Genomic DNA, 20,056 nt, shown 5'->3' with positions numbered 1-20,056 from the left:
TTCACCGTAGGTGGCATCAAACTCATTGAGTAGCGATTTGAGCAAGCGATGTTGCAGAGCTCTGGCACGAATGGAGTCGATGATCTTGACAACTGTCATTACATGAGGAAAGTCAATAATGTTGCTTGCGAACAATTGCTGGTGGATAACACTGTGGGAATTGACAAAGGAGATTTCAGAATCATTTCTGCAATGTGCAACAAAGCCTGCATTGACACCAGGCCTTGACGGTGCACCATCAGTTGTGACTGAAACCAGTTTCTTGATTAGAATGTTTTTCCTCAAGTCACATACCTTTTGAATGACATCCTCGCCTCTTGTCCTCTCTTTTGAGTGGCAAAAGCGTGAGAAAGCCCTTCTATGTTGTTGAGTCTTGGAATGCCATGCAAGCTAAAACAATCAGCTGGGCCATATCAGGCACATGTACTGATTCATCAAGCGGTAGTGAAAAACATTCACAGCCAGATATGTCCTGGTGTATTTGCTGAGACACTTCTTCAGACAGCAATGCCATCCTTCCGACTACTTCTTCTATTCATGAACACACGTGCACACACACAAACACTCTCTCTCCACGGCAGTGTGAATCATATGAGCCTTAAGTAGAAATGCTGATCAGCTATCCTCAACACTCCAATTCTCTTATCTTGGGAGTAAATGGACAATTTAAAGTAGAACTGTTTATAACCCAACATTCTCAACACTTTGCTGGGACTTTAGAGAGACACAGGCTATCTGCCATTCTCTCTAAGAGTTTGATAATTTTACTAATCTATGGATTTTATTCTATAACCACAATTTAAAATTAAGTGGTTTAGTCTTGACTTTTTGTTGGGCAATTAACTGTCAAGGTAAATGGGGAACAGGAAAAGCAGTTGTTTGTAATGAAACAAAATTGTTTTATGATGGAGCTCCTTTTGAGCTTGGAACTGAAGCTGTCTTGATGGCCAAAATACTAGTATATGTTTGTTTTTAAATCAGTTTGAAGGAATTGTTAAAATCAGCCATAATTTAGGATTGTTTAAACAAACTATATATTGTTTTAATTGATCTGTACCAGAAATTGAGACTTTATTCTCTGATATTATAAGAAGTGGTCATAACGGTTCATTTTAATAGCTTTAGTGCAGGGTTGGGTTAAGATGTGTTGACAAGAGAACGCGACGATTTATGCCTTGTCTGTATCTGGAAAGAAATGTTCATAATTCTGTGATGGAATGTAAACAACTGGAGTTTATGACCTATAAAGCAGGGGTGACTGCAAAGGTGGGGTGACACAAGATGATTTGCATCAGACAACCAATAGGTGCTTATTTGGACCATCTAGAAAAAAAAGGAGAAATGGGAAACTGGGGGAGTGAAGTTGAGAAATCATGATTCTCGTTGGCACAGCGGTACCTTGGCTTCTGGGGTATTACTCTTCTGGACGCAGTGCAACATCACTTCAAAAGACAAGGAAGAGCAACATAATCTGTGCTTACAACAGAGTGCCTTGGATCTCAAGACATGAGAAACTTCTATGTTGCCTTCACTGCCTCTTTTTAAGTACATATAAAATCTTGCTCGATACATTTTACTTCATTCATAAATACGAGCTATTCCTACCTTGTGGTCAAAAACACAACTGAGGACCCTAGTATTAGAGAAATTAAAAATTTGGGCCTTAAGAGCTTGTTTTAATTAGAAGGGTTTTATACCACAAAACCCCAAACCCTACATCTCCTAATGTGAACACCTTCTTCCCAATAAAGCAATATGGGCCCATTCAATTGAACAAATCAAACTACCCAACCTTTATATCAGGGAAACTTCAGGACAGCTCACATAATCTCCTTCATTTTACTTATAAGACAGCCCTAAAACATAATTTTATATGCCTCATTTGTTTATTGTCACGTGTACCGAGGTACAGTGAAAAGTATTTTTCTGCGAGCAGCTCAAACAGATCATTAAGTACATGAAAATAAAATACATAATAGAGCAACACAGGGTACACAATGCAAATGCATAGACACCGGCATCGGGTGAAGCATACAGGGGTGTAGTATTAATCAGGTCAGTCCATAAGAGGGTCGTTTAGGAGTCTGGCAACAGTGGGAAAGAAGCTGTTTTTGAGTCTGTTCGTGTGTGTTCTCAGGCTTTTGTATCTCCTGCCAAATAGAAGAAGTTGGAAGAGTGAGTAAGCCGGGTGGGAGGGGTTTCTGATTAAGCTGCCCGCTTTCCTCAGGCAGTGGGAGGTGTAGATGGAGTCAATGGATGGGAGGCAGGTTTGTGTGATGGACTGGGCTGTGTTCATCATGTTCACATAGATCATGCATGTTTGGTTCAATTTGTTGGATGGAAAGCAACATGTAATTAAATTATTTGGTTGCATGTAGTATTCAAGGAATTTTCACATGATGTTCAAACAACTTCTGCATCAGTCTTTAATGGATTATAATTGCTTCACTGGTAACTATGAAAAGGCTGTCTGTTACTTTACCATCATTGGCTGCCCAATAGATTCCATCACGTAAAATATTAATTTCTTTATTGGATTACAAGTGGACCAGCATTTGGATCATCCCACTGCATGTACCTTTGCTCAATTGCTCAAAGAAAGTAAGAAAGATAAACCTCCATTTATACAACACACTTCATGAAATCAGCACTCTGAAGAGTAGGTGCTGTTGCAAATGTAGGATACAGCAGCCAAAATGTAACCACAAATGATGTTTAAGATGTGAGCAGATAATGTTTTTAAGGTTGATCACCACTTAAACTCAAAAAGACGGGGCTGGGAGAATGCATACAGCTCCTTTGTACTAGGCAATAAACCTATCTGCACCATTTTAGCTTCATGGATACAAAAGCAAATATACTAATACAGATGCTGAAAAACTGAAAGATAAAGGTTAATATTTGAAAGGTCACAGAGCTGAAACGTGAACTGATTCCCACGCCACCGATGCTGCCAAACCTGCTGAATGTTCCCAGAATTTTCTGATTTTTTTTTTTTTAAAAAGCTAATGAACATTGTTTTTTTTTTAGTTCTGGTGCCAATTCCCAGTTATGAACCACACTGCCCTGACCATTCCTGGTCAAGCTGCACCTCCTGTCGTAAAGGCTCCTTCTGGGGATTTAACAGGGACTTTAACCCCGACCAGTTCTGCAGAGACCCAGAGCTCAGCGTCCTAACCGTTAAATGTCAAAATGCTAACTCAAAACTCCACCTCCCCGCTTCAAACACCCCTTCTCAGAGCCCGAGCCCGCCACCTACCACCATCTCGCACTCGGCCCATTCCTTACCCAGCGAACAGCCGCAGTTCCTGACCGCCATGGCACCCAGCTCCTGATCGCTTCCGCCTAATCGTCACTTCCGTCATGGGGAACCAGCCAATCGGTTACCGGAACACTGCCCCGTCCATCAGTCTAGCCAATCAGCTGCAGGAAGACTTCCTTCATTGGAATCCAATCAGCGCCAGGAAAACGGCCCTTAAGAGTCCAGCCAATTAAGTCCAGGTAGACTGCCAATACTTCCCCGCAGAAGAGAAAGTAAATGTTCTTCGGAGTCTTCAACATGTCGTCGATGATGACGAACATCTCGCCAAGGCCATCCCCACAACTTGCCTTCAAACCACCTAACCTCAAACAAACCATTGTTCGCAACAAACTACCGAGCCCTCAGAACAGCAAGCACACCACACACTACCATCACACGCGAGATCTCCCACCAGGTACACGGTATACACTCATGCGACGAGGTCAATGTTGTTTACCTCATATGCTGCAGGAAAGGATGTCCCGAGGCAATAGTACATTAGCGAGACCTACGACAACAGATGAACGAACACCGCGCAACAATTGCCAGGCAGGGACCACTTCATCAGTCAAGGGCATTCAGCCTCCAAGCTTCGGGTAAACATTCTCCAAGACGGCCTTCAAGAAACACAATGCCGAATCACCGAGCAGAAACTGGTAACCAAGTTCCGCCCGCAATGAGGACGGCCTCAACTGGGATCTCAGGTTCATGTCAGGTCACATGTAACCCCCACCATACTGCCCGGGTTTACAGAATCCTACTAACTGTCCTGGCTGGAGACAATTCACACCTCGATTACCTGTGATTGGGCCTCACTCGACTCAGTTTGTACCTGTAAAGACTGATTCCAACCATTCTTCACATTCCAATCTGTAATTACTTTGCAATTGTTTCTGCCTATATATGCTGTTTTGTGAACCTGCTGGAGTGGCACTCCAAAAGCTTATGATTTCAAATAAACCTGTTGGGCTTTACCGTACCACCAGTCCAGCGCCAGCATCTGCACATCATGAATTAATTAAGAGTCCAGCCAATCAGCTCCAGGAATACTCATTCATCAGTGAGCTCCAACAGCAGCCCAGCCGCTTGACAGCACACAGGACAAAGCAACATGTTTGATGCCTCCTCCACCACTGACACAGTGATGGTGTACCATCTACAAGATGTACTGCAGAAACTCAAAGTGGCGCTCAACAGCATCTTCCCAATTCAGGATCTCTGCCACCTCAAAAGGACAAGGGCAGATAAAAGGACAAGGGCAGAGGACACATGGAAACACCACCACTTTTATTCTCCTACAAGCCACACCCAATTCTGAATTAGAACCATGTCACTGTTCTTTTGCTGCCATTAGATCAAAATCCCCAAACTGCCTTCCTAACAGCACCAAGTATACCACAAACTAATAGTTCAATAGGTAGCTCACCACCACAAAGACAATTAGGGATGCACATTAAATTATGGCCTCATCAGTGTCACCCACATCCTGCGAACAAATAAAAATAAGTAGTGGGTGCAGCCAATTAGTTCCAAGACTGCCTATTCATTACTGCTCACTCAGTCACGTGTAGACGTCAACCATAGAGCCTTGCTCATGAACCAAGTCACCTGCTCATTCACGAGAGCCCCATTCTTCAACCCTTGGTAGTTCTGCCATTTTAGAACTCATTCCATCAGACTCTGTAATGGGCAATCTATACATCTCATCAGCTAAGGGCAAATAAGCCACAGAGCTGTTCAGTCTTGAACCCAGCCCAGGTTAGACTGCCTATTAATATTAATTCAAGAAACGTTACATAATCCATACTCAATTCCGTTTCAGAAACAATCTTGCCATGTATTTCTTAATCACATCTTAAAAGCCATCAGAAATAACTCATTTTATATCTCTATCATTGCATACTGCTGCCCTATCCAGATGGCTAATTTTTAAAGCAATTCAACATACGAAACCCTTGAGTTAATTTTCGGTTGATGTCAGTTATCCACAAGAAATTTTAGTCCTATTCTGAAACATTACTATTCTTGTGCCAGGTCATTTAATTGCCTTATCTGGAATCAGTCATGTAGTGAACTCATTTTCATCTGCAGTGGCTCATTAACCCACTTCCGATCAAGGCTCAGGCACTAAAACACTCAAATGGTTTGAAATTAAATTGTACATAACAGAATAAAATCACCCATATGATCTTCCCACATTGACTGTCAGTGCTGTAGGAAATTCAGTTTTTGAGGATACATTATCTTGAATTTATTCTGCAAAGCAACCATCACCGATCCCTCCCTTCAATTTTATTCCATCTGCTCTGTGGCAGCTGCTCAAAGGCTTCCAACTAAGATTGCTTTGCTTTCCGTATTAAATGGGGTTTACTGTTCTGATTTTTTTCCTTTCCAGGTGGAGTTAGTCAAGACTTCACTCAGCATCCCCCTGCACTCATGAAGCATGGGAAACAGTAAATTGCCCCAAGTCAGCAACACAAGAGGATTCCCAATTGGAATGTTAAGAATATGGCAATACTAAAATATTCACTTCTTCAATGCACCTGTGAATTAACCACCATTTTAGATGGTCAATTCGGTGAGTTTTAAGCATCAATTTGTACTGGTGACAAACTAGCTTCTCATTAGTTTGCATGACAATGTAATATCTGAACATGGTCTACCAAAGCAAAGGCAAGCTTCATAGTCTGGCCCACTTTTATTGATTATCAGGACACAAGTGTCACAAAACATTTTCATTGAGAGCCTGACAAACCAACAATACTGAAAATGGAAAAGAAAAAGAAAAGAAGTGGGGATCAAGATCAGGCAGCAACTCAAAAGATCACCCTCAAACCTATGATTGGGGTGCAGCATTAAACAAAACCAGAGTTTACTAGGACACTAATTAATCCTATAATGCTGTAAATAATCAAAGCTGTTGGCTGTAGCAGTGAACAATTCAAGATTGCCAACCTACGTTGAAAATACACAAGATATACTGAATATAGTTCCTGCCAGATAAAGAACTAACGTGATTGCTGCTATTGCCCACTTTTCTTTTGCAGAGGACAATAAAGAATTAACAGATTTCAATAAGCATTCATACCCAGATTCAATAAACTTCTGAACAAACATGCATTTAATTGCACAAAACACAGTGGTGAGTGGGCACAAAGCAGCCATAAATACACAAAATTTGAAGAGTACAAATACACTTGAAGAATTGTGTTGGGTAATTTTGCACAAGTTGTGTGGGGGCCAGTTGAATACTGTTCAAGGCACCAATCAAACAAATAAAATGTTGTAAATGGTGACAGGTGCCATATAATTTTAAATGAATAGAATAACAGCATAGCTTGAATAACCTTTTATTGTTAAACCACAGAATGTATGCAGGGAAACTAAAAATGGATTCTAAGGAAAACATACTTGACTCCTTTATGCTATAGTTGTAACTTGACCACACTTCCTCAATGAGAAACTTTTGCCAAGATACAATATATATGTACAGATGTTCCTGGTCAGGCCCAGTGAAATCAACACAAGATGGAAGGCAGCTACACCGAACATGCATAGGTCTCCTACTTTTTTTCCTTGCAGACACCAAGTGCTTATCTTACAGTTAACTACAATTGTCTTCAGTTGATATGGTTAGATGCCTGCATTTGCCGTGACCAGATAACAAAATCTTGTTCACTTTTCAATTAATCAGATATTGCTGCTTGGGTTGTTTTTCTTCAAGCTGGCAGCTCAAGCTTTTACTTCTGGAGGGGTGCCATAGATAGAATCAGAGTTTTCAGAGCCAAGCTCCTCTGCAATTCAAAGAAAGAAGTGTAAAATACCTGCAGTTCATCACAATGACATTAACTTACAAGTATTTCACCCAAGGATAATTGACCTGCACATTAAGCAAATGCCATCTGAATTAAATTGTTCCTTCAGAAAATCAAGAGTCCCTATATAATAAAGGCACATTGCTCTAGATTAAAGTATGCAATAAGATTAATATTAGTTAACCATGGACTATGTATAAAAATGTACTTACCAGGGAGCACACATTTCCATAACCCATAGGTTTTACCAACAGTTGTCTGCCAGAGACGAAGAGTTCCATCTTCAGAACCACTCGCGTATAATTCTCCATCAGGGCTAAATCTTACACAATGGACTGGGCCAAAGTGCCCTTTGTATGATTCTGTTTCAAGACAAATATAAATCCTTTTGTTACAGAGTGATCATAGCAGAGATAAATACAGCTTCCTCTTGGTTTTTAATAATTGTACATTTGAGTTCCAGAAGCATTAAATTCCCACTTTGCTGTGCAGTACTTGATGCAATTTAAAGTTACAGGAACATCAAGCCATGTTTCAGTTGGTGGCACACCCACCAGAGTCAGAAGGTTGTAAACGCAAGTCCCATTCCAGAGACTTCAAACAAAAAGTCAGGCTGATTCGCCAATGTAGTACTTTCAGAGGTGCAGTCTTTCAGATGAGACATTAAACAGAGGTCCCACCATCACAAAGACAAATTATCTGGTTATCACATTGTTATTTGTGGGAATCTTGCTGTGCAAACTGCATGTATGAAGCACCTCACTGGTTGTAAAGCAATTTTGGACATCCTGTGGTCACAGAATCCCTATAGTGCAGAAGGAGGCCACTCAGCACATTGAGTCTGCCCTGACCCTCCAAAAGAGCACTCCATCAAAAAGAGCACTCCACCCAAGCCCACTTCCCCACCCTATTCCGGCAACCCTTTCACCCAACCTATACACCCCTGGACAGTAAGGGACAATATATCATGGACAATCCACCTAACCTGCACATCTTTGGACTGTGGGAGGAAACCGGAACACCCGGAAGAAGCACACACAGACACGGGGAGAAAGTGCAAACTCCACAGTTACACAAGGTCAGAATTGAATCAGAGTCCCTGGTGTTGAGAGGCAGCAGTGCTAACCACTGTGCCACCATGCCGCCTATGAAAAAGCACATATCTTTCTTCCAAATGTGATTTATTCAAAAGATTATTAGAAGTGCACCCATAATGGGTGGCACGATGGGCCAAATGGCTTCCTCCTCCATAACAATTTGATAATCTTAAAATCCTGGAGTTGCTAAAACTGTAATAAACAAGTTTAATGTATTGAAAACAACAATGTTGTTATGGTAATGTCTTTTCTTGCTTCCTCCAGAGATGGCACTGCAAACTTTAAAAACAGTATCACTAGAGCAAGTTATTCTCACTTGCTTCAGAGATCTCAGCCAGCTTTACTTACCATTTCCATTTTCTCCAACTGGCTGCAAGGTCACAGGGGATTCAATTTTCACATGTGTACAGACAGGAATCACAACTAATTTCTTGCTCTTCACTGATCTGCCACTTTTCAACAGCCTTTATTTACTACGGACTCAATTTGTCAACATTCAAATGCACAATTGAGTCGGGACTAATTAAAAAGACATTTGTTGTGGGGACAAAATTAAGGAGATGAATTTTAATTTCTACGGTTAAAGCATAAAGGTACCTTCGGGGCAAAGTTTCTATTTCTATTTTCATAAAGGCATTTTATGCACGAGAATTAAGCATCAAGCAGTAGCCATCCTGCTATGTGCAGTGCCAAAAAACTGTGATTTGAAATACAAATTTCCCCAAGCAACTAATACGCTTGAAAAGATATGAAGACCTACCTAAATCTTCGCCTGTATTGTAGTCAAATTTGTATATTTTGAAGTCATCACCCCCTGCAACAAAGACATCTTTCTCAGGGTGAAGAGAAGCAGAGCTGATTGATGCTGGTGTGTCAAAGGATTTGATCAACTCAAGGCTGTTAAAAAAAATATAAAATCTCACAAAAAACACCTAAATATTTATTAATATTCCCACAAAAGCAACTGTTTTTGTCTACAAAAACCACACTCTATAAGCATGAAAATATTGGTCCCCTGGAGCAAAAAGCATAAACCGGATTCCCAAGCATAACCAGTTTGAACGCCAAGACAACATCAAATCCTCCACTGGAGAATCCAAAAACTTAATGTGGGAGGGAGACGGAGTGCTAAAACTACAAAAGTAATCTGGTTAGTTAGATGAAGAGTGCATTTCTTTTCACCTCTACCTCATTAATTCTTTAATTTGAATATAGAAGACCACCTCAAACTAAATTCAGGGTGATATTTTCCATTTCTCAGCTATCTTGCAGCCTAATTAGTGCCAAGCAATACTAAATTAGGGCCGCTTTCACAGATAGCTTTCCAAGTGTACCCTCTTCAAATATTTAATGAAACCACTTCTAAATTATGCAGTTCCTCCTTTAATAGCAGCTTTTAGTAAAGTAATCCATGTTCTAATAAAAACAATGCAATTACTTAAGATTCTTGTCCTCAAACATGGATAGAACAGATACAGCCAACAGCACGTCAATTCTCAAGCTCGCTAAAAATACAAAGATATTGAGGTTCTTCAAATTTGAGACAGGTTTTCTAGTGGCTCAGTATTGAAGTAAAATTGTTGCAAAAAGCTATCCTGTACCTCCAGAAATTGACCATCTTTCTGACATGAGCTTATCCCAATCTGTTTGAAAGCTTAACCCTGCCCCAACCACCATGAAAACCATCCTTGTCTAACCTCTGCATTCGTACATGATACCATTCACAACTGTAAACCAGGGGGCCGTTACGGTCTTAAATCCTTTGTGATTTCTTAATTCAATCTAGAATTTTCTACTGTCTACTTCTCTCACTCCTCCCTCACTTCCCATTGATTTCAACCTTAATCACAAAGACTAATCCTCCCCTTTTAGCATTTTTGCCATATTTTCCATAGACAAGTGAACCCGAAGTGGGGTATGCAGACCCTGGGGATTTGGTAAATGTCCCTTAATTAAATTAATTTAATTGAAAAATGGCAGATTTTAAAGGGACGGGAGCTTTTTTTTCCCAACTGCCACCCACCCCTTTCCACGGTTAAGGGGCTCCCAAACACAAGTGTCACTGGTGCTCAAGCTCATGCACTGCCACTCACCTTCCCACGGCACCTCCAATTACAGATTGCTACACTCCTCTGCTTGCTGCTAATGGGCACAACTGCATCTCACGAATGCATCTAATAGCAGCAGGGGTGGGAGAGAAACAAGCTCTATTAGGAGGAGCAGTTGGAAGGCAAGTGGCAACGCATGGGCCTGAGCTCAGGCTCGGCAGTGGTTGAGAGCAGGAGCTACTGGCCAAAACACAGTGGGCGAGGTAGCCGCTTGACCAGAGGATCAGTGGACTTCAGGGCAGACATGGCCTGCCAGGTCTAGGCCATCACCCTGGTGGAACCATCTCACAAAGGTACAAAGGAATGAGTGAGTGACCTTGGGAAGAGGGGTTGCTGAGTGACTGATTCTGTGTGGGGTAGGGCGGTTCAGTGATATATCCATTCGTGAGCAAATTATTTCACAATATGATCAAAATGTTGCAATTAGCTTAGCCATATTTGTTAAAATATATAACTAGAGTATTTGAATTATTTTCAAATGTACCAATGAGTACAGTGAATGCAGAAAAAAAATGGCGTAATAAAAATTGATAGTAGGGGTATGCAAAATAGTCAGTAAATCAGAGTAGGGATACATAACTGAAAAGGTTTGAGAGTCATTGCTTATAGACCTGGTATAGTGTTAGGAAATAGAGGTAATTTAAACCATTTATATTTGTTTTGTATTAGGAAAACGGTACTTTAAAAAAAAAATCTTTTTATACATTTGAGTACCCAATTCCTTTTTTTCCAATTAAGGGGCAATTTAGCGTGGTCAATTCACCTGCGCATCTTTGGGTTGTGGGGGGCGAGACCCACGCAGACACAGGAAGAATGTGCAAACTCCACACAGACAGTGACTCGGGGCCAGGATTGAACCTCTGTAGGCCCAGAAAACTAGAACTAATTTCATACTGAACTGTCGGTATTACTGATCTGGAGCAGGTAAAAAAAAAAGAGGATCCAGAGACAGTAACCACCACCTAGAGGAGGTCCAGTCCAGTGTAGCCCTGGCCCGAAGCCCACATTATTATCCGTGGTAAAGTAACAAAATTAAAGATAGCATCAAATTAAAAGAAAAAGCACATCATTCCACAAAGATGAGTGGCAAGTCCGAAGATTGGGCAGAATATAAAGAACAGCAAAGAATGACCAGAAAATTGAGAGAGAAATCAGAGAATGACAAAGCTAGCCTGAAATATGAAAACAGATCGTAAGAGTTTCTACATGTATTTAAAAAGTAAAATGAGCACAGGTCATCCCAAATGTGTCTGGAGAATTAATAATGGAAAATAAGGAAATAGCGGATCAATTGAACAGATATGGTCCCGGGGAACTGCTCAGGGAGTCTAGTAGTATTAGCGACATTGAAAATCTAGAGGCGACTTCCAGTTGCGGCGATGCGGAGCTAAGCTGCATGTTTCGGCAGCTCCCGCGACAACGGACTTTCGGGCTCTCCAGAGGAGCCCGAATGAAACTTTTTGGAATTGATCCCATGTTGGAAGGTGCAGTAAGGTCCCCCCTTACGATATATGGCCGAGATCAGCGGCGGAGCGGCGAAAAAAGAGGCTCTGGAGCAGCGGCAAAATCGAGGGGGAAAAGCAAGATGGCGGAGAGCGAGCAGCATGCGGCGATTCTTGGACCAATTGAGGTTCCCAAGGGTGAAGGAGGAGGAGGAGATGGCTGGTTTGGGGGCGCCAATTGGGGTGGAGGAGCTGGTTAAAGGACTGGGGAGCATGCAGGCTGGGAAGGCCCCGGGGCCGGATGGGTTCCCGGTGGAGTTTTATAGGAAGTATGTAGACCTGTTAGCCCCGTTGCTGGTAAGGACCTTCAATGAAGCAAGGGAGGGGTGGACCCTGCCCCCGACAATGTCGGAGGCGACAATCTCTTTGATCTTGAAGCGGGATAAGGATCCATTCCAATGTGGGTCGTAAAGACCGATCTCGCTCCTTAATGTAGATGCTAAGTTGCTGGCAAAAATGTTGGCCACGAGGATTGAGGACTGTGTCCCGGGGGTGATTCACGAGGACCAGACGGGATTCGTAAAGGGTAGGCAGTTAAATACTAATGTGCGAAGGCTCCTAAATGTGATAATGATGCCATCGGTGGAGGGAGAAGCGGAGATAGTGACAGCCATGGGCGTGGAGAAGGCCTTTGATTGGATAGAGTGGGAGTATCTCTGGGAAGCGTTGAGGAGGTTTGCGTTTGGGGGAGGGTTTATTAGTTGGGTTAAGCTCCTGTATAAAGCCCCGGTGGAGAGCGTGGTCACGAACCGGCGGTAGTCGGAGTATTTCCGGCTGTATCGAGGGACGAGGCAGGGGTGCCCCGTCCCCTCTGCTGTTTGCATTAGCAATTGAATCTTTGGCCATGGCGTTAAGGGAGTCGGGGAAATGGAAGGGGGTGGTTCGAGGGGGAGAGGAACATCGAGTGTCGCTGTACGCAGACGACCTGTTGCTGTATGTGACGGATGCAGTGGAGGGGATGGTGGAGGTAATGCAGATCCTACGGGAGTTTGGAGATTTTTCGGGCTATAAGCTCAATGTGGGAAAGAGTGAGCTCTTTGTGATCCATCCAGGGGACCGGGGAAGAGGGATAGACGACCTACTGTTGAGGAGGGCGGAAAGGAGCTTTCGATACTTGGGGATTCAGGTAACTAGGAGCTGGGGGGCACTGCACAAACTTAATTTGACGCGGTTGGTGGAACAGATGGAGGAGGATTTTAAAAGGTGGGACATGTTGCCACTCTCGTTGGCGGGTAGGGTACAGTCGGTTAAAATGGTGGTCCTCCTGGGATTTCTTTTTGTATTCCAATGCCTCCCAATTGTGATTACTAAGGCCTTCTTTAAGAGAGTAAGCAGGAGCATTATGGGATTTGTGTGGGCGAGCAAGACCCCGCGGGTAAGGAGGGGGTTCCTGGAGCGTAGCAGAGATAGCGTAGCGTTGCCGAATTTGGCTGGTTACTATTGGGCAGCCAACGTGGCAATGATCCGTAAGTGGGTGATGGAGGGAGAGGGTGCGGCGTGGAAGAGGTTGGAGATGGCGTCCTGCAAGGGAACGAGCCTGTGGGCGCTGGTGACGGCACCGCTGCCGCTCTCGCCGACAAGTTTCACCACGAGCCCGGTGGTGGCGGCAACGCTAAAGATCTGGGGGCAGTGGAGACGGCACAGGGGTGCGACGGGAGCCTCGGTGTGGTCCCCAATCAGAGACAACCATCGGTTTATCCCAGGAAGGATGGACGGGGGGTTTCAGAGCTGGCATCGGGCAGGGATTAGAAGAATGGGGGATCTGTTCATTGACGGGACGTTTGCGAGCTTAGGGGCGCTGGAGGAGAAGTTTGGGCTACCCCCAGGAAACACTTTCAGGTACATGCAAGTGAGGGCGTTTGTGAGGCGGCAGGTAAGGGAATTTCCGCTACTCCCGGCACAGGGGATTCAAGATAGGGTGTTTTCGGGCGTATAGGTCGGAGAGGGAAAGGTGTCAGCGATATACCAGGAGATGAAAGAGAGGGAGGCTTTGGTAGAGGGGTTGAAGGGTAAATGGGAGGAGGAGTTGGGGGAGGAGATTGAGGAGGGGCTAGGGGCTGATGCCCTAAGTAGGGTTAATTCCTCTTCCTCGTGTGCCAGGCTTAGCCTGATACAATTTAAGGTGGTTCATAGAGCGCATATGACGGGGACGAGGCCGAGTAGGTTCTTTGGGGTGGAAGACAGATGTGGGAGGTGCTCAGGAAGTCCGGCGAACCATGTCCATATGTTTTGGTCATGCCCGGCACTGGAGGGGTTCTGGAGGAGAGTGGCGGGAACAATATCTAAGGTGGTGAAAGTCTGGGTCAAGCCAAGCTGGGGGCTAGCACTATTTGGAGTAGTGGACGAGCCGGGAGTGCAGGAGGCGAAAGAGGCCGGCATTCTGGCCTTTGCGTCCATAGTAACCCGGCGAAGGATCTTGCTAATGTGGAAGGATCGAAGCCCCCCCAGCATGGAAGCCTGGATAAATGATATGGCTGGGTTTATCAAGTTGGAAAGGATAAAGTTTGCCTTGAGAGGGTCTGCGCAGGGGTTCTACAGGCGGTGGCAACCGTTCCTAGATCATCTCGCTGAGCATTAGATGATGGTCAGACAACAGCAACAGCAACCCCGGCGGGGGGGGGGGGGGGACATAGGTCGTGGGTCTGGGGGGCATGTGAGCAAGAAAACACATGAATGATCCGGAAACTGACATGTACGGGAAGAATCCAATGTACAAAGTTCTGTATCTTATTGACTTGCCATGTTCATGTCTTGCCACGCGAGTTCTCTTTCTTTTCTTTGTTAGGGGGGGGGGGGGTTGTTTGTAAGGTGGAAAACATTGTTGAAAAATTCTCAATAAAAACATATTTATAGACTTCCGGGGACGGCGGGCGGAAGGCAGCCGCACATTGGAAGGCTCCCGTTCGGGAACAGCATTTTCGGGGAGTAACGCCCGTCCTAGGGCCAGCGACAGCAGTAAAAGTCGGGAGATAGCGCAAGGAGAAGGATGTCGAAAAACACCAAATAAACGGCCGGGAAAAAAGCGGCTGAAAGTCCATTGGAGAGGGGAAAGGTCACAGCGGGGTCAACAAAGAAAATGGAGGCTGGAGCACCAGGGGAGGCCGCAGTGCTTACGGCTGAAGAACTAACTAAGGTGATGGCTGCGGAATTCCAAAAGCAGTTGGCGCAGATTGAGAAATGTATGGAGATGGTGAGGAAGGAGATGAGGGAGGTTTTGAATGTGCTGGTGGAGGAGGCGGTTTCCCCGGTGAAGACGGCGGTGGCGAGCGCAGTGGCGGAGGTGCGAGAGCAAGGGGAGGCGCTGAAGGAAGTGGAGGAAACGTTATTGCAGCACGGTGATCAACTTGCCTCGATGGGGAAGGAGATGCGGAAGGTGATGGGCACGAACAAGAATCTGCGAGGAAAAATGGAAGATCTGGAAAACAGATCCAGGCGACAGAATTTGAGGGTCGTGGGGCTGCTCGAAGGAGTTGAAGGACCAAAGCCGACTTGAGTATTTTGCCGCGATGCTGGCAAAACTACTGGGGGAGGGGGAGGATCCCTCCCGATATGAACTGGATCGGGCTCATCGGTCATGGAGGCCTGTACCAAAGGCAAGTGAGCCGCCAAGGGCAGTGACTCTCTACTTCCGTAGGTACAGTGTGAAGGAGAAGGTCCTGAGCTGGGCCAAGCAGAAGCGGGTGGTGCAGTGGGCTGGAGCTGGTATACGTGTATACCAGGACTTTACGGTGGAGCTGGCGAGAAGGTGGGCTGTCTTCAACCGGGTGAAGAGGGCACTGTACATTGGCACGGTGCAGTGCGGCATTGTATATCCAGCGAAGCTGAGGGTGACTTACAAGCTCAGGGACTTTTATTTTGGAACGGCGGAAGCAGCGGAGGAGTTTGCGAAGGCAGAAGGACTGTGGCAGAACTGACAAATTGAGGAATGGTCATGTGCTGATGTAACCTCATGACTGTATTTTCTTCTGTTTTTTGTATCACTGCGCGCCCTTGTAGAGGCTAAAGGAGCCAATGTTGCATATATTTGGACAAGGGAAGGGACAGGGCTTTCACTCGAAAGGAGGGCTCTTTGGGGTGTAGGTGGATATGCGGGGTTTGCGTGCTAAAAGGGGATCTTTGGGCTTTCCTAGGACTGGGCAAGGGGGAAAGGGACCCGGGCGGGGGCCTCCACGCTGGCCGGTTTAAGCCGGCCAGTGAATGGGAGGTGGGGGGAGGGGCTGCGGCCATCGGAGCCTGACAGAACATGGTCGGAGCGGTCTAACCGGGGTGGAAAGTTGGGGGGAGGGAACCGAGGTTGGGAGGAGGAAGTTTTACAAGAGGCAGTGGACGAGAGGAGCTGGAGACTTTGGGGGGGGGGGGGGGGGGTGTACAACTTTGGGGTATCATGTACGATACTCTCTTAGAGGCTGGATGGCGTTGGTTGGGGGGGGGGGGGGGGGGGGGGGGGGGGGGGGGAACCGTGTAGATTAAGGGTGACTCCGGGTAATTCCTGATTCCTTTTTGTCATTTGTTTATGTAAATATGCGGGTTGAGGTTTCGTGGGCGGATGGGATCGTTGTTATTATGGGGATTGACATTTCTTGTTGATTATTGTTTATTGTTGATGGGTGTAAATGTGGGAGAAAACGTGAAAAAGGAGGCGAATAAAAAAAAAAAAAAATTTTTTCAAACATTTATAAAAATTTTAAAAAAGAAAATCTAGAGGCAGTTGCGCCAGCACTTTAGGCTGGGGACGGGGTCAAGGGAAATGCCGATCCGGGGCAATCACAGATTTGAGCCAGGGAGGTGGAATGGGAATTTTCAGAGATGGGAGGAGAAGGGAGTTAGGGCACTAAAGGATTTGTTTCTGGGGGGCAAGTTTGCAGGATTGAGGCGCTGGAGGCGAAATATGGGTTGGGGCAGGGGAAAATGTTGAGGTATATGCAGGTCTGGGATTTCACGAAGGGGATACAGAACTTTCCGGTTGCACCGGCCTCCACACTTTTGGAGATGCTGCCGACAGGGGGAATGAACAAGGGGGTGGTGTCGGCGATTTATGGGGCGATTCTGGAAGAGAAGGCACCACTGGAGGGGATTAAGGCAAAGTGGGAGGAGTTGGGAGAGGGTATGGAGGAGAGGTTGTGGTGTGAGGTGCTCCGTAGGGTGAATGCCTCAACTGTGTGCGAGGTTGCGGCTGATACAACTGAAGGTGGTGTATAGGGCGCACCTCACAAAGGCGAGGATGAGCCGACTCTTTGAGGGGGTAGAACGTTTGTGAGCGTTGCGGTGGCGGGGGGCGCAAACCACGTTCATTTGTTTTGGTCCTGACCAAAGCTGGAAGGGTATTGGAGGGAGGTTTTCAGGATAATTTCAAAGATGGTACATGTGAGACTTGAATCGGGTCCTCTGGAGGCCATATTCAGGGTATCGGATCAGCCGGGGTTGGAAGTGGTTGCGGAGGCAGATGTTTTAGCCTTCGCCTCGCTGATTGCACCTAGGCGGATCCTGTTGCGGTGGAGGTCAGTCTCTCCACCCTGTGCCCTGCCGGGGGAGTCTGTTGGGAGTTTTTAAAACACTCATGGTGGTGAAGTTTGAGTTGAGGGGAAGGATGGAAGGGTTCTACAATTCATGAACTTTGTTTATTATGCACTTTCAAGAATTGGATGACATTGAACATTAGTGGGGGCTATGTTGTTGATGACTATGTATAGGTGGATTCCTGATTCCTTTTCTTTGAGCTTGTATTTAAAACATTGGGGGCTGTTTCAGGGGTTGGTGGGAGGATGGGATTGTTTTAAAAAAAATTTTTTTTAGAGTACCCAATTCATTTTTTTCAATTGAGGGGCAATTTAGTGTGGCCAATCCACCTAGCCCACACATCTTTGGGATGTGGGGGCGAAATCCACACAGACACAAGGAGAATGCACAAACTCCGCATGGACAGTGACCCAGAGCCGGGATCGAACCTGCGACCTCGGACAAAGCAGGCAACTATCGGCCAAGTAGCTTAACAGTCACCGGGAAATTCCTGGAATCTATTACTGGAGTGCCACAGGGTCTGTGCTGTAGCCTCAACCATTTATAATTTATCTCAATGACTTGGATGAAGGGACCAAATATATGGTTGCTAAATAAAGGTAGGTGGGAAAGTAAGTAGTGAAAAATGACATAAGAAGTCTGCAAAGGAACATAGATAGGTTAGGTGCGTGGGAAAAATTTGGCAGGTGGAAGATAATGTGGGAAAATGTGAATGGGCCCACTACAGCAGGAACAAAAACAGTATATTATTTCCAAGAGAGATATTGTAAAACTCGGTGGCACATAAGGAGAGATTTGGGTGCCCTGATACATGAATCAGAAAGAGTTAATATGCAGGTAGAGCAAGCAATTCGGAAGGCAAATGGAATGAAGTCACTTATTGCAAGTGGAGTGGAATATAAAAGGAGGGATATTTTGCTACTGTTGTACACAGTTTTGGTGAGATCACATATAGAGCACAGGTTTGATCTACTCATTTAAGAAGGCTTAAATGCTTTGGAAGCAGTTCAGAGAAGGTTCACTTCACTGATACTTAAGATGGGGGTTATCTTACAAGGAAAGGTTGGACAGGCTGGGCCTGTATTCTTTGGAGTTCTGAAGAATGAAAGGCAACATCATATTGAAACATACGGGAGATCCTGAAGGAACTTAACCGAGTGGATGCGGAAAGCATGTTTTCCCTTGTGGGAGAGACTGGAACTAGGGGACATAAGTTTAAGAATAAGTGGTCACCCATTCAAGATGGAGACTGGGAAGAAATCTTTTCTCGGAGGATTGTGAATCTTTGGAACTCTCTTCCCCAGACAGCGATGGGGGCTGGGTCAATGAATATTTTTTAGACAGTGGCAGTTAAAATTCTTGACTAACAAGTCAACGGTTATTTTGGGGGGGGGTGGTGGTGGGGGGGGGGGGGGGAGAAGAGTTGGAATTTGAATTTGGGGCCAGAATCAGATCAGTCATGATCTTACTGTAACGTGAAAGCAGGCTCTCGGAGCTGATAGGCCGACTCCTAACACGTTCAATTACTTAGTGCTGGCTATGGCTCAAACATGAGATTGTCCTCGTTCATACTGCCTAACATTTCAAAACTTCTCACCATGCTCAGTCTGCAACACCTAATAAGCTTTAGGTATTTAAAACTGAAGCTTATGATCACTTTTTAATCCACCTGCCCTCTTACTTCTTTTTAACCTAAGTGTTGTGTGCCAGAAGCTTCAGAATTACACAACCACATCAACTCTGTAGCTGCAGCATCACTGGCCATGGGTTTTCTTCCCACTGTTAAGAGTCACCCCCAAAGACCCATCTTTGGCCCTGCTCTTTTGCATCTTGACAACTACAGATATGGAATTCGCTCCCACATCTACACACATCCCTCTAAACTTTCTCTGCTATTAGGCTGCCTATTTGACATCTTGGCTTGCATGAGTTACAATTTCCTCCAAGTAATATATTTTTCCTCCAAGTAATATGTTGTTCCCCCACACCTCTCCCCCGCCACCCCAACCCCTCAAACACAAATTCCATATAGTCATCAACTCTTTACTCCCAACCCTTTCCTTCTTCAGTCAAACCAGACTGTTGCAGCATTTTGTTTCACTCCAAGCTGAATTCCCCAACTTCAATCTGCCCTTCATAACTACCTAAATTCCAATTCCAACCCATAACATGCACACCTCCGTCCTTCCCAGAGTTAATTTGCTGCTGAAACCCACAGTCGTGCCTTTGTCACCGGCAGACCGGGTTATTCACCCTTTGTAAATTTAAAATTCACACCGTTATCTGTTGAAATCTCCCATGGCCTTTGTCTCACCTTCTCCAATTTCCTCCAGTCCTACACCACTACTTCTCCCTCCAACCCCATCACCAAATTTTCATCTTTGTGCACCCCATCTTTGCTCATCAATGGTAGACAAAACACAGCCACCCATCCTCTGGAATTTTCTTCCCAAAACCCTCCAACTTCTCTTCTGATTTGAAGGCCCTCCTTCTTCCATATTTTCTGGTCAGGCCTTCTACTTTGTCCCCTTTGGTCCAATGACCAATTTATCTTATGCGTCAAAACATTTAGGGGACATTTTCAATTTTGATAGGTGCAATATAAATACAAAAAACATTTCCACTGAAAGCTTGGGGGTTTCTTATAATTAAACATTTTCATTGATCCCATTTTGCAGCTGCAGCAGTACATTTCTAAAACTTGATTTTATTTCAT

At 44.9% G+C, this 20,056-nt stretch overlaps 2 protein-coding genes across 3 annotated transcripts in view; both read right to left on the bottom strand.

Annotated features, from left to right (window-relative positions):
* Positions 1-3,383, bottom strand: part of dera (deoxyribose-phosphate aldolase (putative)) — a 41,731-nt gene extending 38,348 nt beyond the window's left edge. The window contains exon 1 of one of the 2 annotated variants that reach the window (XM_072471722.1): positions 3,289-3,383. In XM_072471722.1, coding sequence (XP_072327823.1) covers positions 3,289-3,319 — 31 coding nt within the window. In that variant the 5' untranslated portion in view covers positions 3,320-3,383. Of the gene's footprint in view, positions 1-3,259 lie in introns of both variants that reach the window. The other variant, XM_072471725.1, reaches the window with a different exon arrangement.
* A 2,597-nt stretch (positions 3,384-5,980) lies between these two features.
* strap (serine/threonine kinase receptor associated protein) overlaps positions 5,981-20,056 on the bottom strand; it is a 30,715-nt gene continuing 16,639 nt past the window's right edge. The window contains exons 8-10 of the mRNA XM_072471721.1: positions 8,974-9,110; positions 7,329-7,478; positions 5,981-7,095 (exon numbers count right to left, since the gene is read on the bottom strand). Coding sequence (XP_072327822.1) covers positions 7,034-7,095; positions 7,329-7,478; positions 8,974-9,110 — 349 coding nt within the window. The 3' untranslated portion in view covers positions 5,981-7,033. The remainder of the gene's footprint in view (positions 7,096-7,328; positions 7,479-8,973; positions 9,111-20,056) is intronic.

Source organism: Scyliorhinus torazame, chromosome 13 (genome assembly GCF_047496885.1).
Source record: "Scyliorhinus torazame isolate Kashiwa2021f chromosome 13, sScyTor2.1, whole genome shotgun sequence".
Lineage (NCBI taxonomy): Eukaryota > Metazoa > Chordata > Chondrichthyes > Carcharhiniformes > Scyliorhinidae > Scyliorhinus > Scyliorhinus torazame.
This window is presented reverse-complemented; position numbering and strand designations above follow the sequence as displayed.